The sequence below is a fragment of the Aulonocara stuartgranti genome (genome assembly GCF_965226115.1).
Source record: "Aulonocara stuartgranti genome assembly, chromosome: 16".
In the NCBI taxonomy this organism is placed as follows: domain Eukaryota; kingdom Metazoa; phylum Chordata; class Actinopteri; order Cichliformes; family Cichlidae; genus Aulonocara; species Aulonocara stuartgranti.
In genome coordinates this window covers 3,814,507-3,841,432 of record NC_138952.1, presented here as the reverse complement: position 1 = coordinate 3,841,432, position 26,926 = coordinate 3,814,507, and the positions used below count along the sequence as shown (strand labels likewise).

Below are 26,926 nucleotides of genomic sequence, written 5' to 3'. Positions count from 1 at the left end.
CGACAGGGACGAGGGCAGCTGCCAAAACAAGATTATTACAATCCCCCCTCTGCGGTGCTTCCACTCTCTTTCCTCGCTTTTTCTTTTCTCTTACATGTTCAGACACGACGAACTTAGCAGTAAAATTCATCCATAGTCTCAGGAGATTATATCATTAGTTTGAAAACAAATAACTAGCCTATCAGAATCCAGAGTACAGATGTGGTTTATTTCTGTGTGTGCAAAAAGTCAAAAGCCCCGGCTAATGTTAGCTTTTGGTGGGTTTATCTAAGGTTGTTTTCATTAACTGACTGATTAGTCAGTTATTTTTGGAATGAAAAACATCCAAAGTGTAGTTTTAAATTGGAGCATGTTGTCCCTGATGTTTCCTTAGTGCTTTCCTCCCTTCATGCTTTTGAAACTCTCGGTTCTGTCTTTTTTCTGTTTTCTGGAACGTCTTTCTGTTACTGGCTCCTAACATCATCAGTTGACTCCCTAATCTTGGCCGAATGTTATGTGAATATTTTCTTTTATGTCCAAAGTGTTCCAGTTTTTCCTCTAAAAACATGCATAACACCGTCAAATCACTGCGTCAAAAGTTTGACCTGGCCGTGTCTTTTTGCCCTCTAGATAATGTCCAAGCCCGGCGATCAGGCCTCAGCTGCAGGCCCGGGAGCCTCAGGACCAGGCAGGCAACACCAGAGTCACCCGGAAGAGACGGAGGAGGAGCTTAGGGAGCACCAGGCGCTCTCCTCGTCATCATCGTCCTCCTCTCCTACCTCTGGGCAAGAGACGGGGTTGCTACGTGGGGTGGTCATCAAGCAGGAGCCTCCGGATCCCCAGGAGCAAGAAGAGAGGGAGCAAAGAGAGAGGCAGGCTGAGCAGGACTTCCTGTTCAGACAGGTAAGCACGAATGGCGGGGACCAGTTGGAGTGGAAAAGACGGACTGGGCATGAAATTCAAATTCCACAAGTTTAATCTGGCATTTATAAAAAGGGAGAAAGTTTCTTCTTTTGCATGACTCTAAAAGCAGTGTCAGATTCATATGTTTGACATAATGTCTTCATATATGTGCATGATGATTCAAACTGGCAGCGATTACACAGTATGGAGGATTCTTTTTGTATTACAGTAATCAGTAAGTGGTTGTAGCTGGGCTGAACAACACACTGATAGCAGTGACAGATGGAGCTTCTTGTGACTGAAACATTACACTCCACATTTGTTTGATCTGCCTTTCCTCCCGACTGGACTGACTACCCAACCCGCTTCCAGTATAATATGTGTATAAATATCCTCGAAATTAGTCCGTAGCACAACTTCATGCGGGCATACACGTGCAAGTATTTTATGTAAAAGCTGTTAGCAGCAACAAATCTCTCTGTTACACGTGAATTTGTACATCGCAGTCTCTCTTTGGCCACATCCCTGCTGTCCGCTCAGCCAAATTCAATCAGACACTCCTCTCACTGTCGCCATGGCGCCCATAGTGTAGACAGACACACCCATCAGAGCAGGAAAACACGACTGCTTAGCGAGCACTGAAATATTCCACTCAGGTGCTTAAAGATCATTTTGAAAACAATTACATAAATAGTTACATAATAACTTTTCTTTTCTGTAAGCAGTTTAAAATAATTATGACGCCTTAATGTGAAACACTCATGTTTGGCACTATGTCAGCTAGAAAATGTTGCTTCAACAACCAAATGTAGTTTGGTTCTTTGCAACAGGAATCTCTTTATGGAAGCTGATTAAACTGGGCGCTATAGCAAGTAGGAAGATGTTGGTATTTGGTGCCATCTTCTGGTGGGAAACTCATATTGCAGCCCAGCTTTCTGTTGAATATTGCACTGTCTGTGTTTGTGAGCAGCAGGCTCTGCTCTTAGAGCAGCAGCGGATCCACCAGTTGAGGAATTACCAAGCCTCGATGGAAGCAGCCGGGCTTTCGGCCAATTTTGCTGGCCACCGGCCTCTGTCGAGAGCTCAGTCATCGCCAGCCTCTTCCTCCTTCCCCATGGTCGTGCAGGAGCCGCCAGCCAAACCTCGATTCACTACAGGTCTGCTGAGTTACATAATTATTTCTTTGCACATACACACACACACAGCAGTGATGCTTTTTATTGTCATGAGCACCACAGTAATCAAACACAATGCAGAGAGTGAGTAGCTGTGTGCAGTGTTTAAACATCCTAAACAGGGTTTTTGCTTATTGCACAATGATAACCTGTTGCTTTAGAAGAAGCAGGTGCAATAGATGATAATCACACCACGTCTTATGGTGTGACCGTAAAATGTCATCGTGACAGCTGTTTCTATCCTTGTTGTCAGTGGTGCATAATCACCCATATGTTTGTGCGTGGTGGTGTGTGAATTTCCCAGGTCTTGTGTATGAGTCTTTGATGCAGAAGCACCAGTGCATATGTGGTAGCACAACGAGTCATCCAGAGCACGCTGGCCGCATTCAGAGCATCTGGTCCCGACTGCAGGAAACAGGCCTCAGGGCGCACTGTGAGGTAAAGACAAAGTTAGACTTGTGTTATTATTGAAAGACAATTAGAAAATGTACATGAGTATTTAGCTTTCAGAGGCAAACAATAAGAATCGTTGTCAGTCTTTGGAAACGTTGAGAAAGCAAATGTTAACTTCACTGACGTTTATGCAGTCGTCTCCTGTTTGATTGATGCTAAACGCTTTACACTAGAAGCTACGCTCATATGTTTTCCCTCACATTCATAATACACTTATCTAAAGTAGTCAGGTGCACTGGGACAATTCCGGGTTCAGTATCTCATCTAAGAACACTTATGGAGCAGGCCAGGAATCAAACTACCCACCACACCTGCCCAAATTTAAAAAACAGAAAAAAGCAGCACATTTGTTGTTGTGTCATTGGAAATTGTTTCATATATTAGTGTTTGTGTTATTTTCCCCTGACAGTGATGTTTTACCACTTTATTGCAGGTTGTTGTCGTAGCCAGAAGGAGGCAGTGTTAATGCACTTCTTTTAACGTTTGTCCTTATAGGTGAAAACTCTCACATTGAGGTTTCGAATATGATCTAATATTAAACTGACTCAGTGACAACACTGGGACGCCCTGTATATTATTTCTTCGGACTAACAATATGATAAAACTTCTGCAGAACTCTGCTCTCCTATCCTGTTTTTGCGGGGAGTTTAAATGCGGAGCATGAAAAGCTAATCAGAAGTTGTGTATCTTTTTTTTCCTCTCTGTTTTCAGTGTATCCGTGGTAGGAAGGCCTCATTGGAGGAGTTGCAAACAGTCCACTCTGAAGCCCACGTCATGCTATATGGAACTAACCCGCTGCGGCAGAAACTAGACAGTAAGACATGCTTCCTCACACACATTCACACATTCACAAACACACTTTTTCCAAGCGTGCACTGCTTCACCTCCTAGACTAGATTACTCATTAGTTTAGTCTAAAAAAATTGTGGATGCTTTAAGACTTACTGGGTTTTTGAGAATTGTAGCGTTTCATGCATTTATTCACAAGTCTGAAGTTGACCGCCTGACTCTGCAGGGTCCGTTTAAAGGAATCTGTTCTAATGCTTAAATCGTATCATAACTAAAGGTCCTTCTAATAAAGTCCTCAGAGGTGTTACGATAAGACAAGGACCAACTAGAGCTGCTAAACTAAAAGTCTCGCAGGCTGCTTAGTCACTTATGTCTGGCCTTAAAGTGCAGGTGTAGTGAAGTAGTCTGCATTATGTGAAAAAATCAAAGGGGCGAGCCCCAGTGGCGATCTTCGCTTTCACTCAGTGGAGGCATAAATTCCTCTTATTATTACTGCTCACACAGGAGTCTTACCAGATACTCCTGTGTGAGCTTCAGCGTACAAGTGGGATAGCCTACAGTAAGAGCTGGAGTAAAGGAATAAACCACAAAGGTGGCGGCTAATCAGGAATTAAAGTATTCACACTATATTAAATATTTGTTAGTGGTGTAGTGTTTAACTCTGGATTAGGATTATGTTAAGCAGTCAGATTTAATTTCAAAAGAAATTACAAATAATAAAGTAAGCTGATGTTGTTTTGTTTGAAAGGAAATTAAAAGTGTAAGCACACATTTGAAAAGAGTTCACTCGGGGTCAGTAACTACGTCAGCTTAGTTTGTTTTCAGACATGTCAGAAATGTGACGTTTATTGATTTTCTTCTTCAGTGACAAACTGACCCCTCTCTGGCCAAATCTAGATTTTTTTTTTCCTGAAGAAGGCTTGATTGAGAGGTCAAGCAGATACTTTTTTTTCTTCACCTCACCTAATTAAAGCATGCCCTTGTGTACTATTGCTGTTAGATAAGGTCACAAAGTCAAATAGTTGGTTTTAAGGGTGTCTGTGAGTCTGCAGTGCAACCTCTTCCCTTAGTAACCTTTCACTTTTGCTTTCTCTCTTTCTAATTCTTCACTTCATTTCTTTCTCTTCAGGTTCAGTAAATCCCATGTTTGTGAGGTTGCCGTGTGGAGGCATAGGGGTAAGTCACTTACTCTGTTTGTTAATTCATGCTTAAGTCATCTTCCAAATATTCACTGTCTAATTAAGTATTTGTAATTTGCGCTCTTGATATTTCTTGGAAAAGGCCATTGTTAGTCATACTGGTTTATTCAGTGGAAAATTGTTGTAATAGACACTTGTGTTTTTACAACACTGTTAGTCTAATCAATACCCATCTGGCACAGCTCCATCAGACTCTGGAATGAAGCAAATAAGCATAGTTTCAGCCTTATCAAATAGCAGTATAATAAGTGTCTCCTTCGCCCACTCATTCTGCCCCCTGCCTAAATAATGGTCCCATTTGTTCTCTTTGCACCAAACAAACACACACACACACACACACACACACACACACACACACACACACACACACACACAGCCTTGACACACTAGCACGCAGATGCACACAAACACACACAAACACCACCCCTCAAGGACCAGAGGCAACAAAAGCTGTTGCTCGCCTTTCCGCCGTGTTAGTAATTGTAACCAGATGTTACGAGCTGTGTGTGCGTGCGTGCGTGCGTGCGTGCGTGTGTGTGTGTGTGTGTGTGTGTGGCAGAGGGTATGACTTTGTTTGTGTGCATTGCATAGTTTGTGTTTGGGGATTCTTGTGTGCTAAGGCAATGATTTTGATGGCTGCTTCAAGTTGGAAGTGATAATGTATCTGAAAACTGATACATTGGAACAGTTGTGCACCTGTTTGTTTGTGTGTGTGTGTGTGTGTGTGTGTGTGTGTGTGTGTGTGTGTGTGTGTGTGTGTGTGTGTTTCCATGCTTTTTTTGTTGTTGTCTTCACAATATTGAGCATTTGAAAGGCTACATCATGCCTACCTTGCCACATACCTGATCTCTCTACATCGTTCCTCATCTCCTCATACCTCTGTTTCCTTTCTCCTCTTCTTGCCTCCTTTGGGGCCACCACTCCTGCTGCTGCGGTGGGAACAAGAAAAGCCGGAGTTCTGCGTTGCTCCGTTCTGCTCTTTATAATGGCAAATGGGACTAAATTGTTGTTTTCCTGTCATACACACACATACAAGTCTTACATACACACACTCACTCGCTTGCAGAGGAAGGGGGTTCAAATTAAGCTGTCAGCCTGTGGAGAACCATCATTCTGTCATACCAGCACGTTCCCGCTATTTTCTGCCTCTAACACATACACTCACTCACACTCACGCACATGCACACACACACCACTTCCCTTTCACTTTCCCCCGACGAGCTTGTGTCCCCCTCCAGGCTCGAGGCAAAACTAAACATCAACATGGGAAATAATAAAGCACTCGCGCTGCTTCAGAGCAGCATCTGTTTGCGCTCATTAACCTGACTTGTATATATGATTCAGTTTCCCATTCACTCACTCACTTGACTCTTGATTTGCTCGCTCGCTCAGTCATTGACTCGGCTACTACATACTGTCATCCACTTACACCGCGTTCCCCTCTCTTCACATTGGGTTCCATTAGTCACTCATCAACAATGCACTCCATACTTCCTCACTCCCCCCTTTTTTTAGTATCTTTAGTGTATGTTGAGCGCTCCACAGTTTCATTTCATGACAAATTCTTTCTTGGCGCAACTTTAAAAGAGCCCCTTTTCTTCTCCGTGGATGTTATTATGGAGTAATCATCCGGCCTTGATCAGTTTCGTCACTGGAGACCGGAGGAAAAGGGGGGCGGCTGCCTGAAAGGCTGTCGACTCGCTCGGCTCGCTGACTGGTTGAAGGACCGAGGATCTGACTGGGTGGCTAAGGTTAATGTTCCACTCGGTCAGTTGACTGACTGAAAGGCCAGCGGCGTGGATGAAAGGGCGAGCGACTGGCAGGTTAAAGTTAACATATTCAAAGACCCCCAGGTTTACATCAGGAAAGCCTCGCTTAGAGCTCTGGCGTCGGCCGCTCTGCACATGTGTGCACGGTTCAAAACACACTGACACACAGGCCTTCACTTTCTTCTTTTCCTCAGCCAGCTTCTTCTCTCTGTGTTTATCGTGTGCTCCATCTGCCTGCAGTATCTGCCATGCCTGATGGAGGGTGTGTATATTATCCTGTGCGTGGCCCTCTGCGTACAATCAATCACACAGACTATTGTGGTCTGTTGGGCTTGTATGCATGTGTGTGTAGGTACTGTAGTGATTTGGGCTGGGGGGGGGGCGCTGCCCGTGCTTCTGCATTAATCAGGCTTGACCACTGAATAGTTGCCCTGTGTCTAAGCATGCTCAAACACACACACGTCAGGTATTCATATCTTATGGGTATATCTAATTGACATAAAGCTTTCCCTATCCCCTCACCCTACCCCTAACCATGATATATGAATGCCTAACCCTTACCCTATACCTAACCATAACCCTATTGTAACCCTGTCACTAAAGCCACATTTTGAGTCTCAGAAATGCCTTCAGACTTGCAGGAACCAGGATTTTGGTCCTCACACGTATAGTAAACGTCCATTTCTTGGTCCCCACAAAGATATGATCACACACACGCACATTTTAGTCATTAAAAAAAAAAAAAAAAACCTCATGTTCTATACCAAAAAAAAAATTTTTTTTTTAATCGGCCTTTTACAGTTTGTTTTTTTTGTCGTGTAATATTTTAAGGTGGATAAATTATGGAATGTCTCTAAATATCTGTAAACGTAATGAGTGTTGTTTGCCTGAAAACCCCTCTATATGGTTTAACCTTAAAACTGACGTATAAACTGACAGCTTACTATAAATTTGCTGCTTAACCTGTTATTAATTAAGGCTTTTGTGTTTTCATCATATTATACTTAAGTCTTTGATTGGTCTCTGGAGTGCGGAGTTACAGTGTCATATCCTTACGGATCAAAGGGATTTTTAGAAAGTCTGTTGTGTTATACACAGCGCGATGAATCCTCCAATTTTATGTCTCGTAGTGTTTCTCTCTATTGTTTTCCTCACAGTGAATAAATTTTCCAGCCCTTCTTGCACCGCTGCAGACAAACTTTCAAAGAGTAACTCTGATGCTGTGAAATGACACAAGCTAAATGATTTCAAATGTGCTCAGTTTTACGACTTCTGCCCCACTCAAGTGCTGTCAGTAACACCAGCAAAAAATAGATAAGTGGAAAACAGTATGAAGTTGCATATTTTGGCTCCGTTTGAAAATGTTATTTAAACAATACAAGGCCTCATGTGTGTTTGTGTGTGTTGGCAGGTGGACAGCGACACCATTTGGAATGAAGTCCATTCATCCAGCGCAGCGCGTCTGGCTGTTGGCTCTGTGGTGGAGCTCGTCTTCAAAGTAGCATCGGGAGAACTGAAGGTTGGTTTGGATGCTCCGTGGAGTTCGATTAGTCATGGCTGTTTGCAGGGCTGCAGTGTATTTTTAGGCATTGGAGCACTTGTGGCCTTTAGGAGCGGGTAAATGTGCGTTAACCTTTAAATGCTATGTAACTCAAATGGACTCTGCAGTATAATTGGTCCCCTCCAACTTCGAGGGGTTTGATTTTAATATCCTTGTTAAGGTCTTACTGCTCTAGTCGATTTTCCACCTGAGTTCCAGTCACATAGGCTTACAGACAGAACAAGGCCCAGCGCAAAGAGAGCACTATATCAGGTCACCTCTAGTAATGTGCTATCCGGCCGTACTTCCAGACACCTTAAAGGAAAAAAAAAAAAACAAGGAAAAAGTTCCAGAACCAACTTTCGCACCTCCCAGACAGACATCCCCACCCCATCCCGCCTCTCCCCATCCCAGCCAGACTCGTGCGTCTGTGGCGGTGGCGGCTTGCTGTTTGAACCCAGCAGGGAGACCCGGTGCACACGCACCGCAAGCGCCAGCAGTCCCCATTAACAGGCCCCCTTTAGAAGTGTTGCACCAAAGCCACCTGCAGACCAGGTTAGCGTTAGCTTTGCACCAGTATAGCACACTATCTCGTGACGTTCTTCAGCAAGAAACAGTAGCACACCATGCTGATACCCAGCTGAGTTTTGGGTGGGGTTGCTAGCATCCTGCCATCATGTTGAGTGGGCATGAGTGATTGTGCATCACTTTGCACAATTAACAACAACACAGTTTAGTTTGAGTGATTTCCTGCTTAAAGTTTGCTGGTATTGACTTACCCTCAAATTAATGCTTGTATACACATGCACACACACACACCTACACACACGCACGCATGCTTACACACATGCAGACGGTTCTCCGAGGATCCTTCATGGCCAAATGACCACATTCCACCTGCACCAACAACTCTATGAACTCCACAGAAAGCCATAAATCTACTGAAGGCACACATTCACACTCCCTCTCTCACACACACACACACACACACTTCTGTCTCTGTGGCTTCTACTTTCTGTTTCCCCCCACGTCTGTTTTAATTTAATTACTTTTTTCTTTGTATAGAGAAACTTCACTCGCTCACATACATATGGTACCGTACAGAGTTCTTTAACCGTGTGTGGGGAAACCAGTAGAGGCAGTTGTCGCTACAGTAATCTTCCGGCTGGCTGCTAATCCGCTGCAGCTGACTCAACATCATTAGTCCAGTTTGCAATCGCTCTACATAAGCTCAAACATCTATCTAATGTCCCCACATTGCGCTGGGACCCTCCAAAAACAATTGCTCGGAGTCCTGCCTTGACAAAGCTCGCCTTAACAGACTCATTGTTCCCGTGAGGACACGCATGCACTTTCAGTGGGAGAAGCTAACATCTGTATTCTTTAGAATACAGAAATAGATTTTAATACTTCTGAATGTATTTGTGTTCTTTCTGTTCATCGACACATTACTCGTCCTTACGGGGTAAATAGCGATGCTGGGAAAATAATGTGTTCGTTGTTATAGTCCAGTTGTGTTAGCATGCTTTTTAGGTTAATTTGTGATGAGTTGTAAGTATGAATGTGAGAGTGTGTGGTTATGCGTCACTCTGTGTTTGCCCTGTGATGGATTGGACACCTGTCCATGGGACCACACGAGGGGCTAATTCAGCCTGTGTAGGCCCACTATCCCAAGCCCCCACGTTAAATAAGCAATTAAGAAACTGTCCAAGCGCAGTCTTTATGGATTTCCATGTGTGGGTTTTTGCATGCAGCAGTGGATTTGTGAAACTATTTTTTACTAGTCTTTTAAATGAAGTGAGCAGGCGTGTCATCTGTGATCTGTTTTTGCCGACAGAATGGCTTCGCTATCGTTCGACCCCCTGGACACCACGCTGAGGAGAGCACACCTATGTAAGTAATCTCATTTTACAAAGCTGTTTTCCTCTTACTTTAGTGTTTCTGTACTTTTTATACAGCACTTACTGCATGATGCAAATAATATTGCTTAAGCATGAGTATAAAATTTAAAATGTCATCATTTTGTTGCTGTCTTCTTCTCTTTTTTTTTTTTTTTTTTTTTTTTTGTTCAATCCTCAGGGGTTTCTGTTATTTTAACTCAGTCGCCATAGCAGCCAAGCTCCTGCAGCAGAGGCTCAATGTCAGTAAAATCCTCATCGTAGACTGGGTGAGTTTCTCAGTGGGATGTTTGTTACATGACAGCATACCTGTATGCACAGGTACAATATTAGACACGATGTGGCTCAAGGTTCTTGCACGGTAGACGTCTGCTCTCACTTGAAGGACAAAGAGTTGAGAGAGAAACTGACAACGTTGGCTAGCTACTCTTTGTTTCTCTTTATGCTCGTGTTGCATCCCAGAATAATCCCTTCTGCATAACTACTTTAAAATAATTTTTTATACCATAAAGTGTGAAAGAAAGAGACTGTCAGCTGACAAAGGCACAAACGTCTCACTAACTTCTATTAACAAAGAAAAGAAAATAGCTGCTAGATTTATGAGGCAGTAAAAATATAAAAATCCTCATTATGTTATCTGTTCCACTTGTTTTTAAATTGCGACGGGCTATGAACATAGCAGCCGCAAACTGAGCTCTTGTCTGGCTATTTGGGTCAGATATTATCCCTTTTTTCTTCACAGAGAAAAAAATAAAATTTATACGAAGGTATGACGGAGCCTTTGTCGTGTCCAGGAGCGGTGCTGTTCAGTGGCATCCCTGGCTGGTCACGGCCATTCCCCAAAGCCTTTGAAGGGCCTTTTAATTTCCTCTCTGTCTGTCACAGGGGGACGCTGAGTGCAGGCTCATTGTCATGGCACTCGCCTCCAGCCGCCGGGACATTTTTAGAAATTGTGTACTGTAGCATTCATAGACATAGACAATGAGGTCATTTATAACTGACGCTTTTGGCAAAAGTGAGCAGCTGTTGAAGTCGAGTGTTTTATTGAATCGCGCTGAATCCTTTTGTGACATCGCAACAGGCTGGAAGGAGATGATATAGTCTGGCAGTATAGGACTCTCTCTCTGCATCAGTCAGCTGGTCCAAGTGGAGGTGCAGAGATTGATGGTCCCGTTTCTGTGAATCTCATTAATTTCCTCAAACCTATTCATCATAATCCGTCTTAATGACGAGGCAGTCTCTATGTGCCCCTGGTATTTGGTTTTTCTTTGACCGAAGAGATTTAAAGGATAATTACACTGAAAATATTATTATATGCTTATTTTTTAATAAAAAAATGCCCATTGTAATCTTTCCAGGATGTCCACCATGGCAATGGAACCCAGCAGGCCTTCTACGCTGACCCCAGTGTCCTTTACCTGTCCCTGCATCGTTACGATGATGGGAATTTCTTCCCGGGAAGTGGCGCACCCGATGAGGTAAAGACGACAAATGCTTTTAATAAACCTTTCAGACCCAGCCTTCGGTCAGCCCACACGTAACAAACCCAGTCACGTGTGTTTGCGCTTCCTAGGTGGGCAGTGGAGCAGGTGAAGGTTTTAACGTGAACATGGCCTTTACTGGGGGACTGGACCCTCCTATGGGGGATGCAGAGTATCTAGCTGCATTCAGGTAAGACAGTGATGTCACTCACTGCAGTCTAACTCTTCCTGTCATAGCCTTGGAGTATGAAGTACAGTGTGTAACAAATTACCTGTTGGTAGCTGTTAAGAACTTATGGTGCTCACCCTTATCCCATCTGATTCCCGTTAGGCGCGCTCCTATAACTATACATAAGCTTCCACAGATACAGGCATGCACTCGGTGCAGACATGTACCTGTCTCTCATACATTTTTAGTTCACACAGCTGGAAAGGAGAAGGCCTGGATTGGTTCCAGCGCTCTTTGAAGATGAGTCCATGTTTGCAACTGTCTGTCCATCTGGCCCGAGCCCGACACATCAAACCAACAGGCCACTGGCTCATCGCGGCTTTAGGCACGCAATCCCCCGGAAGTACACCTTAGCTTCTTAATGCACCCCAGAACCCAGGGTGCTCTCGCTCCCCATCTCTCTCCTTTGTATTCTTCTCTCTCCTCCTCATCCTCCTCTTTCTACCCTGCTCTTTGCATCTGCGTTGATGACAGCCACGTAATGTATGTCATACTGCAGCTATTACTTATAATCTATGACTGAAGTCAGTAGCTGCTGCCTCATTCTCATTCCCTCTACCATCATAGACGTGCTACTCTCAGGAATTTATAAATAAATAAAACCACAAAAAGAGACTAGTAACCGTGCTCTGTATTAAATCACCTTTTAAATGTTAATGACTGTGTTGACAGTTGAGATGAGTATAACTGAGAGCTCTCCAATACTAACAGCACAAGAGACCATTAGGAAGACCTTAAATTACTAAGTTATTACTTTTATAACTCTGTATTTATATGTTTATTTGCGTTAGGAGGGGAAAGAATTAACCCTGCACACTCATTTCAAGTTTTAGAAATTCTTGAATAGTTCCAAAAATATAATCATGAAAACACAGTTAACTGAACCAAAGGGAACTTTCACTCAAACTCTGGCTTCCTGTGATTAAGAATTTGCCTCAGAAAATAGAGTTCACGCTTTTTTTTTTCTCATTTACAATTATTTAATATTTTATTTTACACTCTTAACGCACACTGGACTAAAAGTGTTGCTGTCATCTGGATCAACTTTTCTTATGCCCTTGTTTTGTGTGCGTTTGTCCTGGAGTGATGAACACAGATACGTGCATTTGCATATCAGCCTGTGCATGCTGAGGTTGTTAATGCGATTGCGATTCAGCCTTCTTTGCGTGAGGCAGAATAGGAGCTTGGTGTTCATGAACCTCAGGTCGTGTCACCATTAATTCCCAGAGGCTCCAGAGGTATTGGACAATTTATATGCCCCACGGGGGCACCAGCAAACCTGTGCGCAGGTCATAGATCTGTCACAAATGCACGCACACACACACGCATGCATGCACTCATTGTCAAACAAATGCATCATGCCCTGATTCAAATTTGCATGATTGTGTGCAAAATGTGCACAGTGCAACAGATGTGCAAATGCACACCTTTCATATCTGTTTGCTCACACATCTACAACCCAAAATAAACACCTGGTGAACACAGTTGCTCTTTCACTCTTATTACTTGTGTGTTTTGGTCTTTTCCTTCCTCTCTCTGTCTTGAGGAGGGGATGCGTGCCTTGCAGCCAGTACCTTCCCATTCCTCCTCTGGCCTGTGCCACGTTGCATTTGCAGGGGATCAAGTCTGAGCCTCCAGAAAGCACAGAGAAAAAAGATAAGAAAATTGGCCCTAATGAAAACCAGAAGCACCGTCTCTTTCCCCGTCTCTCTCTCTCTCTTCCTCTCTCACCCCCATCCCACCCACCCCCCTCTTTTTGCCATGAACTTGGAAAGACGAGAGAGGAGGAGAATTAAATTTAATTCAAACCAGCTCTCCGCAGAGCCAGATGACAGGGCTTTGAAGTGTAAGTGTGCGTGTGTGAGTTTTTCGCTCTCTTATTCTCCCTCTTCTCCTGCTCTCCTGTTCATTTTTTATGAACGAAGGGGGGAAGCCTGCAGTTTAACCTTTTGTTTGCTGGTTTGACAAGTGCTGCTCCCTCTGAAGGATCTTTCTTTCCTTTTTTTCCCCCATGAGAATGAATTTCTCTGAGCTTTAAAGCTTACAAATATCTAATTTGGTGGCATTTTCATCTAGACCAGAGCCAGTCATCCTATACAAAATGATAGGATAGTAATACTTTTTTTTTAATATATATTCTGTACATGACAGTACTGCTTTTCATGTTACAAAGCTGAAGTACATGGGATCACAGGGCATAATCAAGATCTGGCAATGTATAAATTCAGGACTAGATTAATTACATACAGATGTGTAGTCCCGAGAGAGGAAGTTTTTCTTGGCTCAAATAAATGACAGCTATGCCGAGACCTATTGCCGCGTTAACTTTTTCGAGTGTGCACATTTGATATCATGTTGGGTGACATGTGCCAAATACTAAAAGTGCTCACTGGAATCAGACAAGGAGAAATTACTTGGAGCAGAGTAAATGAAAAAGAGTGTGCATTATAAGGTTGAGCATGGTCAAGTCTTTTAAAGCGGTGCCAATCGAAGATATGTGTTCGCCTCCACAGATTTTACGCATGGAGATCTGTTCATACAGCTGAGGGAATGCTCCTCACTCTGTGGACAGGAGCTCCTTCTCTCTGAAAAGACTGAGAAAATACCCCCAGTGATGTCACCAGGCTTATTCTAGCTTGCAGAAACAGGAAGTGTAGGATTCGTTGTTTTCCCGAGCTCCGCTGCATCTATTTTGAGTATTCTTATTAAAGCCATCTCATAGCTGAAGTGCAACAGCCATTCAGCATTCCTTTGTGCTCTCTGTGCATGCAGACTCAGCTGCACCTGTTGCTAGGTAAGCCAAACAATGCTAAACAAAAGTTTAGACCACATAGCTGTCAAGTAATTGCATTTGTAGTTAAATGTAACTGGGAGACAGCCAGCAGTGGTTTAGATTTCAGCCTCTTTGGTCAGGATGTCCCATCGCTTACGGCTCAGTCGTAAACTCTCCCCTCCCTTAATTAACAAAAAGTCTTTTTCATCTCAGCGTGCATAGCCTCTTATTCACGCACAATTAGCCCTTCTCAAAACCACTTACTTCCCTCTCTGCCAGCCTGGTAATTGATCACTGCGGCTTTTTATTTGTTTAAATGTCAGGATATTATTCCAGTGGGGTGGGGTGTGGAACTGTCGACACCAGCAGTTTTCAGCATTGTGACCAGAACTAGTTGCTGTTTGTATTCAAGGTTGGAGGGGAGAGGGTGGAGGAGCCCTTGGTGGTTGAGGCATATCCTCGGCAGTCAAGGTTTCCCACCAAGTCGTGTGTCAGGCCACATAAGCGTCTGTGGCAGGCTTCTTTTAGTGTGGGGTCTTTATGGCCCCCAAATGTTAATGGGCCAAGGCTGTATGCTTAAATAAATGTAGCAGTTAGTCAGAGGGTTTAGCAGAAGTCCTTTTTAATTTAACATAAATCCAAACATAATTATCTGTGTTGCTCGTGTACACGTTTGTGTTGTTTACGGCTGTCTGACTTGAAGTATATGAAAGGCTGGAAAACAGCAAAAAAAAAAGATACAGTATGTCACGTCTTTCGCCTCATTCATCCACTCTTCATTTATGTCTTTACTCAATTAAGTTCACTTTGTTTTTCATCCTATTCGGCCTGACGTTTTCATCTGAAACGCTGCCAGCTGCACGATAGCGCACAGTGACGCTCACACTCAGCGTATACTTACTGTCTGGGACTCCCAAAAACCTCCCAGTGCTACCTCCCACCTCTCCCTCAGACAGCTGTGTGTATGTAGGAGTGTTGTGTTGTGGTGGGGGGTGGGGTGTGCACAGCTAAGGGTTATAATTTGGTGGTGAGCAAGAGATGGAAAAACCTGCGGCCTACGGAGCTCAGGGCACGCTGTTCACCCACAGCTGGCAAACCAACACCGTGTTCCTGAGGTCAGCAAAGTACAGGGGACCTACAACGAAACCCTGTGGTACTCCATCAGTCACAGACCTCACTAAAATGCTACTTGCCCAAATATCCCAGGCCCCAGAAAAATTGTTGTGCCATGCCAGAGGTTCCACAGCGAATGACAGAGACACTTGTTTTGCCATCTGGGAAGTCCTATTTATGAACTCAGTTAGACATTGTAAATTATGCTAAACCAGAATGCTATGTCACATGATACGTCTGTGCCCCTCCTGTTATTACTAGTTCGAGGATTGATTATTACAGGTTCATAACTTATGGAAACCCCATAAACATCTAAAGTTTTCACTTCTTAAAAGTTGTGTTATTGTTATTTTGTGATAGGACGACAAAAAAAGTTAAATATAAACAGCTCTAATCTTATTTTATCTAATCTGCTTGGTCAAAAACCCTTTCTTCAAAACAAGGTCATCCTATAAACCGACTGGATTTTCCAGCCACAGCTTGCAGTGAATCATTCCACACTATTCCACTGTTGATTTGATTTCTGTGTATGACACATTGCACACAAGCAGTCAGATGAAGGTTGTACACAAGCAGCCCTCATTCACCACACCCATCCAGTCTTAGTTATCCTCCGTACTTAACACGCATACACATATGCAATTATATCTGTCCTTCCGTTTTTCCTTTTTACTTAAGGTTCATGCGGTTCATTGCACTAAATTTCCAAAACTTCCACTTCAAACATTTATGTGGCAGTTTTCCTTACCACACACATACTGTACAAACAAACTGATTAGTTGGATGTTTGCTTTGAAAACCATGAAATGGAGAAAAATGACCGTTTAGAAATTAAAAAAAAAATAATACTGCAATTCATTGACAGTGCGAGTGAATTGTAGCATCCTCAGAGTGGAAGAAAGCAACATCACGAGGGCACTAAGAACACTGAAGCCATTTCTTAGTATATTGATTTTATAGCAGTCCTTGTTACTCTTCTTTTAGCCATCAGAGCTAACACAATACTGATGCAAAGCCATATAGCAGTCCATATATGCCTAAAGACGATGGCAGTTATTAACATAGTTTTCAGCAGCTCTACATACTATTATCATCACTTTGTCCTTCAGATCAGTCCATCGATCTCAAAGCAGAGGTCAAATCTGACATGATACTTTAAGTCTATATATGGTACTTTCTATAAGCTGCCAATTTATAATAATTTTTGTCAATTTTCAAACAATAAATCATCAAGTTAACCTTGAAGACCTTGGTAGATCTAACCCAAATTTTAATGGATTATAAACATGACTGCAAAGTTCAACCTTCCGAGCTATCGTGTTTAATAACCTTGGCTGAGGTAATCGTTATTTGGTATTTATAAGTCTGTCAGACCTGAGTTTGTTGATGTGAGCACTTTGGTTTTTGTGCTTCTTTAATGTCCACGTATGCTTTGTTGTGAGTTCCTTATCCTTTGACACAGTTTCATGTATTGGAAATATGGCAGTGGGAAAAACGAACTGTTTATATTCACATGGGACAGCTTCTAATAGTGTTATAATTTAATCTTGAAATCTCAGGCTTGGTGGTTTTGATTCTCCTTTTGGTGGTTTGAGCTGCATTTCTTTCTAATCTAAAGTATTTGCTGTATTTAATGCATTTGTTTTTTAAAAATACATGTTTCATACAGTAAGAGCAGCCCGGTCACCCTGTCATTTAGATCAAATATTAACCATATGTGGCAGTTTAAGAATATCCGGTTGCAAGAATGCCAGTGAAATGTAGTGTGACACTTTTTATAGCCTTGCTTGAAAAATACAATATAATAGTGAGAATTTTCCACAAGGCTGTGTGACAAAATCTAACCTCACTTATCGCCAAGATTTTGTGATGTTTTTGAGAAACACTAGACTTTAAAATTACTTCTGGTTTCTGGCCTTCGTGTGTGGGGCAGCAAGCCAAATAAGAAGCATGCATGCAGATGCTGATGTGTAAGGTCGAAATATAGACATCAGAAGCTGAAAACCTTTGACTGACTGAGATTTAACTAAAGTGTTTTTACGGATACATTACGTTGCCTATTGTTTCTCCAGGACGGTGGTCATGCCTATTGCCAATGAGTTTGCGCCTGATATGGTTCTGGTATCTTCTGGCTTTGATGCAGTAGATGGACATGCCCCACCGCTGGGAGGATACAAACTGACAGCCAAATGTAAGTGCTGATTCAAACTGTCCATTTCATTTCTTCTAAATCTGTTTTTTCTTTTTCCTATGAGCTGAATCATATATGCACATCTTAAGGCGTGCACCACGTCACTCGTGCCGTATGCTCTGTGATGCTACACTGCTTTCAATGCTAGGAAAGACTCAAAAGCATAAACTCGCCCCTTTTGTGTGCAGTGTGCATATCTAACTTACATATTCAGATAGAGACCCTGGCGTGACAGCAAAGAGCTTTTCTAAAACCATCCAGCAGATCTCAAATAAGAGCTAGGGGTCTTTGTTGTCAAAGAGGGGGGGTTATGGGTGGGTTAAAGAGGATTGCAGGAAGAGGGGATATGGTCGAATTTAGGGGGACTAAAGTATGGCTGAATACATATATAAGAACGCCCCTCATCCTGAGAGGAAAAACATCAAAGGCTGTGACCAAGACTAAACGCAAAGCCACATTTATTAAAATTAAACCTGGCTTATATTAGGGCTTGTTTTTTGCCCCCCAGTAAATCCACAGTGCACTCGCTTTCTCTTTTCCTCTGTGATGCATTCACCCCTTCCTTCATCCACGCTCCAGCCGCTTTTTTTTTTCTTTGATCAATATCCAGAAAGGAAGTTAGAGGCTGAATACCATTTCATTCTTCGTCTTTCTTTCTTTTCCTGCTCTTTCTCTCTCCCTCCCTTTGCCATTTCTGCTGTGATTTCCTGTCTGTCCAGGCTTTGGCTACCTGACCAGGCAGCTGATGGGTCTGGCAGGCGGTCGGCTGGTGCTTGCCTTGGAGGGGGGTCACGACCTCACAGCCATATGTGATGCCTCTGAAGCCTGCATCTCTGCTCTGCTTGGCAATGAGGTAAGATGTGCAGAGAGAGAAGGAGAGAGTACTTTAAATATTTGTCAAGTATTGTCAAACTGTTCTTGATCAGCACATTAAAGATGACCGTTTGCCTGTGTCAGCTGATATGTGATGATATGTGAGCACTCATATAATTCTTGCACTGGAGTTTGAGCTCCAGTGCAAGTAGGCGGTTCAGTAACACTGCAGACTTTTTGTGTACACTTTAAATGAATGACGCTAAAACAAAAAGTGTTACAAATGAATCACTGAGCGATGATTTCGGTTCTTGATTTGCTGTTACAATGTTTTAGGATTGAATATTTAAGTGTTTGTCATGTATTTTCTTACATCGCACATAACGGCAGTGTTTTGGTTCATAGTCCCTGCTGAAGGATGAACCTGTTTTCAAAAGTATTTTATTACTACGCCACAAGTTTGTACAATTCTGCAACAACAGCAGGCTGATTTTTATTTTTAACTCATCCAAGCCCAAGCTCTTCACATTTTCTTCATCTACCCCACCACTCAGACAGGAAGTGAGCACCAAACACACACACATACGTCAGAGGGAGGATTTCCAGGCAGAAGGTTAATTGTAGAGTGTGTAGGTTGTGGAGTGGAGCAGCTCTGTGATTCATGGCTACCCACAGATTTCTTCTAGCTGGTGTCTGATTCATTGCAAAGGAACCAGCGAACTGCGGTTTCAAGTGGAGATTCTTGAGAGACACTTTACATCGAGGATTAATATCCAGACTGACATATATTAACATTTATTTTAAAAATGGAACAATCTAAACTGGAGTCTTTGCCACACGCACAGGCTCAGATCGTTGTCATTGGAGTTGTTTCTGTTCCTGCTAAAACCGTCATCTTCTGCAGTATCAGCAGTATAGAGCACCTTGAAATACAAATACATCATACCATGTGATGTAACAGTGTATTGATGCAGTGTTATTAACATTTTCCTCGGGACACTTTAATGCAAAATACTAAAAAGCAATAATAATTAAAAATGTACTTTTATTTTATAAACTCTAAACAAAGCCTGCATGAAAAACAAAATAAAAATGGCGTTTCTAAAAAGAATCGTAAAGTGCATCGTGAGCACGCTGGCGATGTTTTAACCGCTGACTAAACAGATCAAAGAAAGCTTCCAGCTCATGGGAAATGGCTAAACTTGGAGGCTAAATGTAATAACCTGCCTCTCTGTACCTGCATTTTGCCCACCAATGACTTGAAGCTGCAGTACATAGCACTGCCATTACATCTGTTAAAGCTTCAGGAATTCAAGGACACTTCAGAAGGGCGGATGCTTTTTGCTGTCACGAAGGTTTGTGCTCATGACTTCCAGCTTGAAGGACACTTTCGTTACTCACAGTACCGCCCTGAAGCAAAAATAATATTTTAGGCCAGGGGCTTTGCTTCTAAGGTTTCAGCCGCCTGTAGAGCACCAGTCTCAGCAGGGGTTTGGAGGAGGTACCTGGACGAGTGCCATGGGGAGCTGAAAATTCGAAAATAGGCAGGAGGCAGGGAGCGTCAATTGCCTCGGCTCTGCAGGGCATCCCTCTCACCCGGGGCCCTGTCATTGATACACATCTGAAAGTGGTTACCCTCACACCTCTGCAAGCAGGGTCAGCCTTGGTCTTGGAATCCGATAATAAAAGGAAATGGAGCAATCATTTGAAGTCGGGAGGGAGGAAGCTATTGTTATTAAGACGTGTGTAAGTATTGTTGTACCTGTGCAGGTCTTCGGAGTCTTTTTCAATAAACCTGGCCACTATACACAAGTCCCAACAACTTGGCTTCATCTTTAATTTAAAAAACAAAATCTTGAATAATGATTTTAAATATATTTATATATATATATATATATAGATATAGATATATGGCAGGAGCCTGACAGGACATGTTGTACAGAAGGCCTTACTGGCATGTGTTGAATGGGCAGACTGGTTTGAGTAAAGTTGTGAAGAACACAATGATGTTTTTCCCTTTCAAAGATAGAACTAGAGTTTGCATGACCTGCTCCAGCTGGCTCTTTGGCAGCAAGTGATGTCAGCTGTTTGAACAAAGGCAGATCACACGGTTGTTTGGTGCTTTGATAGCTGATAGCAAAGAAGAAAAAGTAGACTAAAATGTCCCTGATCGGATCAAAACAGCAGGAAGCAAGTGTTTCTAACGTAATCTCAGCAAACGTTTCTGTAATGGACAAGGAATGTTGATGGAAAACGTCAGTGGGGGATGGAGCTGGAGGGAAAGGATGGTGGCCTGTTTTCTTGTTTTGTTTTTCTGTCCTGGTAATGGCAAAAACAAAGTTTAGGAACAGTGAAGCCTTGCCAACCTTTGGGTCCAAGGCCAGCTGGGCATCAAATGAATAACAGTCAGAATAAATCCTTTTTTTTTGAACGACTGAGTACTTTCGTTCTCTTTCTTTGAGACTGTTTCAGTTTGTGCATGTGTGCGTGTTGGAGGGATGGACTGAGGCATACGATCACTGCTGGTCAGCTGTGCATTTGTTTATGTTGCTTCCAGCTGCCTGGGGGGGGGCGAGGGGTTTGTCTGCAGGTATCATGAACCCAATGCACGACTATAACTGAAACACTGTTCATGCTGTTGGTGCTCTTTAGTTGACCATCATGGACTGGGAGGTAATGTGCAGGTACTGCAAAAGACTCTGTATGTTATACATCATCTTCTCTTCCCCTGTGTCTCGTACTTTCTGTGTTTTACTCGAACTTGTGTGAGAGTTCTAGCCGTACTTTCTTTGGCAGGTTAAGACAAGCTTTGCTATAATGAGTATTGGGTTTCTTTTGAAAGCAGCTCAAATTAGCTGGTGGGAAGAGTTAGGGAAGAAAATTGCTGAATGGACTTTACAGGCTCTTTTATTCAGTCTCACTGCTGTAATGCATAATGCTGGAGTTTCTCTAGTTAAATAGCTCATGAATGATGCATTGGCAGCTCCACTAGTCAACTCTGAACTCTGGACTAATTGATGATTGCTCACAAACAGATGTTGGCCCAGCTCGAACCACGGTTGTTAGCAATTATTTGATAAACAACTGGCTAATATGCTAATTGTTACCAGCTGTCAATGAGGTTATTTTGTGCGTTTACACTCCAGTTACAGTAAGACACTCGACTTCACCTGTCCCCCTCTTTGGATCTGACTGTTCCCCCACTAGAGCAAGGCTAACCCACACCTTTATTCCAAAAAAGGTGGCCTGCTTTGCACAGTGCACATCATTTCCTTGTTTACTTAGCATAACATAATCAACTGGTTTTAGCGACCGCCGACACATGCACACATACACAACAGTAAACAATGGATGCCTTGTGCACTTTTTCTTTGTTGAACAAGTGGAATTCCTCCTCTTTCCACTGTTTTGGTTTCAGCCTCTCTTAGGAATGTTTTTACCGGGCCACGTTCCTTTCGCTCAGCTCATGGCTTTCCATGGTGTCTCAGTTCCTTTGGGCAGGAGTTTTTGTATTTTGGACCGCTGTGTCACAGAGCGATGCAGACCTCCTCAGAGATTATTCAAACCATCATTCTCTCGCACTTATCTATCAAAGACTGCGACACATTTATAAAGACATCCGGCCAAGGCCAGTACAACCAACTCAAATAAGCAGAATTATCATCACAGAGGATGTCCTGGAGAAAGTTGGGCTTGTGTTAGAGTACGCTTGCATATCTGTATGTGTGTGTATATGTGCGTTTGCCACACCTGCTGGGTGGGGCCCCTGGACTACCCTGACAAGAGCCATTAAAGTTTATAAGCGTGAGGCCCAGCTGTCAATCAAGCTGACAGACTGCCCCTATCCAACTCTGCTCTAACGTGAACCTCACGAAACCCCAGAGAACCCCTGACCTCGCTCTGACAGGGAGCTGACGCACGCTGGATTTGCACGGGCTGGGTAGTTCTGGGCTGGAACTGGCTTGGGTTATGGTGGGTAGATGGTGGCTGTAGCCTGGAGGTTGGAGGAGTTAGTTTTGACTAAAAGATTAATGATTTCAGTCTACAGACTTGGAAATTTTGAGATGGGATAATAAGCACTGCTGTTTCCTTCTCCGCCACAACTAAAGTAATGTTACACCACTTTTAAGGAGCAGAGCTGCATATGACTCGGGTCATTTCATGTGCTTCTCTCCCTCGTTTCTTTGTCCAGTCAGTTAAATGACATTTGAAATTACAGTATCACATAAATGTGATTTCATTTCTGTGAAATGGCAACACCAGAGAAAAAATCCAGACATTTATTCCGAGTTCAGCTCTGCTGAAGAGGCGGGATATGAAGGAGAGCCGGCTGACACGGGTTGACGCGTACATCATTGCCAGACTAAATGCGGCGCTGAAGAACCGAACCTTCTGCGGTAATTGAGCTCCATGGCTGTCGATTATTGAGTGCAGCAGCTCGTTCTCGTAGCTGGGCCTCACTGCTGTACCTATAACGGCAGCGAGGCAGATCTGTCACTGAATCTTAGGTTAGTGTTGAGGAAAGGTGTATTTTAACCCTAAATTGAAGCAAGCCGTGAATTAAAATGAAATAAGAAGTGAACAGAAAGGAAACAAAGAGGTGACTGAAAACCATCAGCAAGGTCCCGAACGGCCCTTTGGTGCGTTGAGGGTTTTGTTTGGATTTAAACAGTATGGAAAAGTAAGGCCGGCTTTGACTTATTACATAGATAAATAGTTGGAGTTGATGGACGGTCATTAAGCTTTAGGAAGCTTAATGACCGTCCATTGTTACTGTATGTTACTCTGGATGAAAGTGTTGGCCAAATATTAAATAGGCCAATGAAAATATTGTGCTAAAACTGTGTGCGCGCGCGTGTGTGTGTGTGTGCGCGTGTGTGTGTGTGTGTGCGACCTCTGTCCATTCTTCATTGCATGATGTAGCCTGTCGTGCCACAGTAGGATTAAAGTATCCCTCTCCCCAGACTGCCTTTTCCCTCTTCCCTCTGAACTCCTCCCACACACTATTTGTTTTAATTATAAGAAAACTTCCAGCCTCGGCCAAGCGAGACCAACCGACAATGACTTTTTCCTCTTCTCTCTGGCATTCTGCTCACAAATCTCAGGCCAAACTGTTTTTCTTTCTCTCCGTGTCTCTCTTTACATGATTCTCAGTCAGTGCTTTATTCCGTTGGGGTTATGACTGAGCAGAAAAGGGATGCATGTTGTCTGTGGTGGAATGTGGAGCTGAATGAGCCTATTTGACAAAATGGGATGAGAAAGTGTCGTATGTGCAGTTGGCCAAAAGGGAAATTGAATCATTCCGGGTTGGGAATGCACTTTGGGGAATAGCCCTGTTTTCTGTGTGTTGCAGTTGGAGCTGAGCTCTCTGAGGATTGCATTTTTCGTGCGTGCACGTGTGTGCCAGTGCAAGCGCTTGGGTGAACTGGCAGTTTCTGCTTTAATGCATCTGTTGCACTAGCATGTGTCCTCGGAGTGGGACGCTGTACAAAGCACGCATTGTCGATTGTGTCAAAGAGTAGCAGAGCTGCTGATGAGTGGGAGGTGGTGTGCATCTGCAGGCCTATTTTCTATTGTGTCAGCAGCTCAAACTTGCTCCCCACCTCTTGGATTGACTCAACTGTGGGCCGTGGGCCACGATCAAAAACGATCCCTTAAACCTGGAGGGACTCGCATTAGTTCAAGTGAAGTTTTGGAGGGAGGCTTCTGAACAGCTGTCAGTCACATTTATAGAAAGGCCTATCTCGCCATATGCAACTCACCAGAAGAAACGCTGTGATACATTTAAAGCGCTTAACCGATGTTCCCAGTAGACATAGCTTCATCGCCAAGTTAGAGCAGTTTTATTTCAGCAAAGGTGCCATAAGTAGTCTGACAGATGACTCTTCTGATGGTTCAGCGCTGATACTGTAAAAATGTGCATGTTTTTCTTTTGATAGACAAAAACATTTCATGCTTAATTTTTCTATCGTTTTCTGTTCCTTTCAGTTGGACCCCATTCCCGATGAGGTGCTGCAGCAGAGACCAAATGCAAATGCGGTACGGTCTATGGAGAAAGTAATCGAATTTCACAGTGAGTAGATCTTTTACATTTTTTTCCTGCTGGCATTAGAAATAATAATTAGGTGTAACTAGCTTCCCTAAGGGTAAGTCAGGTAGTTGGTAAGCAAAGCTTCTAAATGCTAAACTTCACATTCAAACCCAGTTAGCGGAACATATTATATCTCTGCACACACTCTATCTGCATTTCGTTATTAGGTAAATACTGGTGCTCACTGCAACGTTCTGCCTCCTCGCTGGGTTATTCTTTGAGTGAGGCCCTCAAGCGTGAAGCAGAGGAAGCTGAAACTGTTTCTGCCATGGCCTCATTGTCTGTTGCAAACAAGCACGTTGGAAAGAGGTAAGTTGATTGTCGTCATTTACAGTCACTGGTTTACATTAGTGTACATTTGGCTCAGGAGGTAAAGCAGGTCATCACGATATCGCAACACCAGAGCCAGAGTTACCCCTGAAGAAGCTTTGCTTGTTTAGAGGGATTGCCAAGAAAAAGCCTAAAGTTAGGTTTACAAAGTTGCTTCTGAACAACAGAAGGTGTTTGCCCATAATGCACAGCACCTTGTTTAATGAAAACAAACACGGCACATCAGCCCAAACACCTCACACCAAGTTGTTTTTCAGTCAGAGGACATTGGGAATCTTGTAGTTAGAATTAAATGTGAGGCTACAGTAAAACCGTTGCCCCGACTGGGCCAGGACACAACAATGATCCCAAGCACAATGGGATTGCTGAAAAAGAAAAGAATCAAAGTGCTGCAGTGGCCCAGTCAAAGTCCAAAGTGATTGAAATGCTGCTGTGAGAGATAAATGAATCAATGAATGACTGCGAATCTAAAAAAACTGAAGCAAAGCTGCAAAGAAGAGTGAGCCAAAATTCCTTCACGATGTGAGAGAAGGAAAAAGTCAAACAGAAAATGATGACTTCTAGTTGTTGCTTCAACACGCTACTGAATCCTGTGAAAACTTTCTTTTACAGGACTCTTTCAATGCAGCCTTTTCCTGCTGTAACATTATATGTTGTATTTGTTGTTAATTAGTTGAAACAGTTTTAAGCATCTGTTACTTCTCCTTTGTTCATAGTGTTATCTTTTTTTCACAGGGCTGAAGAGGAACCGATGGAAGAGGAAGCTCCTATGTAAAGAAACATCCACGACCTTTTTGATCACTCAGACTCGTCTGTGGCATTTTATCGTGACAAAAATGGACCACTGAAGATGAGCGACCCTTTTGCTGATCAGCGGTGCACTGAGCAATCAGCATAAACGCGTTGCATTGCATTGCACTTAAAGACTTTTGGATATACGATTGTTTCAGCTATCCCGTAATGACAACCTCCAGTGCCAGTGCTTTTAAAACACTAGACAGACATACTTTTGATTGCCAGTGAGAACCATGCAGAGGACCTACAGTCATCTACTCTTCGTGTAATTCTGCTCTGTCCCTGCTTTATCTTCATCTCTTCGCTTTCGTGAAGACCACCATAGCTATTGTGATTGTTACTCTGGACTAAAGATGGGTTCTTGCTCTTTCCAGATATCTAAACGAGAGGGAAAAAACGTCAGTTTTCCATGTTGTTGAAGGTTACAGATGAGAAAGGTCACAAACCTGTTAGAGTAAAAGACATTTGTGCCTTTCCCCCCACCCCGTCTAAACTTGGTGGAATTTTTTTGAACTCCACTGGAAGAGTTTTGCCTTAAAAATAGTTTTGGGACTGAGGCCTCTTCTCCCCAAGCCCTCACACATTTCTATCCTGGCAAGACATCCACTGCCTGCATGTTGTTGGCACATAGACTGAAGGACTTTGGCATGTTTACCTATAATTCCCTGCAACCAGCCTACTGTCTCTGCCCCCACCTTTTCCCCTCATTTTCAGTGTCAGCTTGGAAGGTAGTTCCCAGCCACAAGTTGGAGGTGGCTCCTTTAAAAAGGAAATTAAGAGTTGGAATTGTATCGTTTAATCACATAGGCACCAGTTCTTCTTTGTCAGAGAAAGATATACGTAGCATGCACTTTACTGGAGCACTTGGACTTATGAAAGATAGAATCCTGTTTATATCGTATGTAGTAGTTACATAAAAATGAAGCCAAAGCATGACAGATTATTGTCTCTGTAGAGTATAACCACTTACCGCCCCACACATATAACAACGACTGAGCAGTGTCGGTATTTACATTAGAATTTGTCTCACTTTTTCAGACATTTGCCGAATGGAAATAAACTAATCTCACATGGGCTCATTTGTTGAACCAGCCCTCTCTTTAAGACAAGGACCATACCACCTGGGATTTTCCAGAGGGGTGTTCTGGAGCTTTCACAGCTGGCCTAACATCTTTCGATCCTTTCGATCAAGAACATCTACTTTGCAAATGTCAGGTGATACGAGGCAGGTGTGAATGTTTCTGCCTCTTCGTTTTCAATAAAGCACAAACTGTTCTCTCTATATTTTTTTAATAGTATGCAAACATTTTTAGGTGTTCTGCATTATAAAATGCAGTCCTCTTTTTGACAGCCCTTGGCTCAAATGCACATATTTGAGCTTTAAATAGCACATGTAGCTCAGCCT

General features: G+C 43.0%; 1 protein-coding gene across 3 annotated transcripts in view; it reads left to right on the top strand.

Moving 5' to 3' along the window:
• hdac4 (histone deacetylase 4) overlaps positions 1-26,586 on the top strand; it is a 123,175-nt gene extending 96,589 nt beyond the window's left edge. For all 3 annotated transcript variants that reach the window (XM_082508454.1, XM_082508453.1, XM_082508455.1), the window contains 15 exons: positions 610-882; positions 1,853-2,039; positions 2,362-2,495; positions 3,222-3,324; positions 4,429-4,475; positions 7,679-7,786; positions 9,645-9,700; positions 9,887-9,974; positions 11,064-11,183; positions 11,279-11,376; positions 17,374-17,492; positions 18,212-18,345; positions 24,294-24,378; positions 24,564-24,705; positions 25,462-26,586. In XM_082508454.1, coding sequence (XP_082364580.1) covers positions 610-882; positions 1,853-2,039; positions 2,362-2,495; positions 3,222-3,324; positions 4,429-4,475; positions 7,679-7,786; positions 9,645-9,700; positions 9,887-9,974; positions 11,064-11,183; positions 11,279-11,376; positions 17,374-17,492; positions 18,212-18,345; positions 24,294-24,378; positions 24,564-24,705; positions 25,462-25,501 — 1,734 coding nt within the window. In that variant the 3' untranslated portion in view covers positions 25,502-26,586. The remainder of the gene's footprint in view (positions 1-609; positions 883-1,852; positions 2,040-2,361; positions 2,496-3,221; positions 3,325-4,428; positions 4,476-7,678; positions 7,787-9,644; positions 9,701-9,886; positions 9,975-11,063; positions 11,184-11,278; positions 11,377-17,373; positions 17,493-18,211; positions 18,346-24,293; positions 24,379-24,563; positions 24,706-25,461) is intronic.
• The last annotated feature ends 340 nt before the right edge of the window (positions 26,587-26,926 follow it).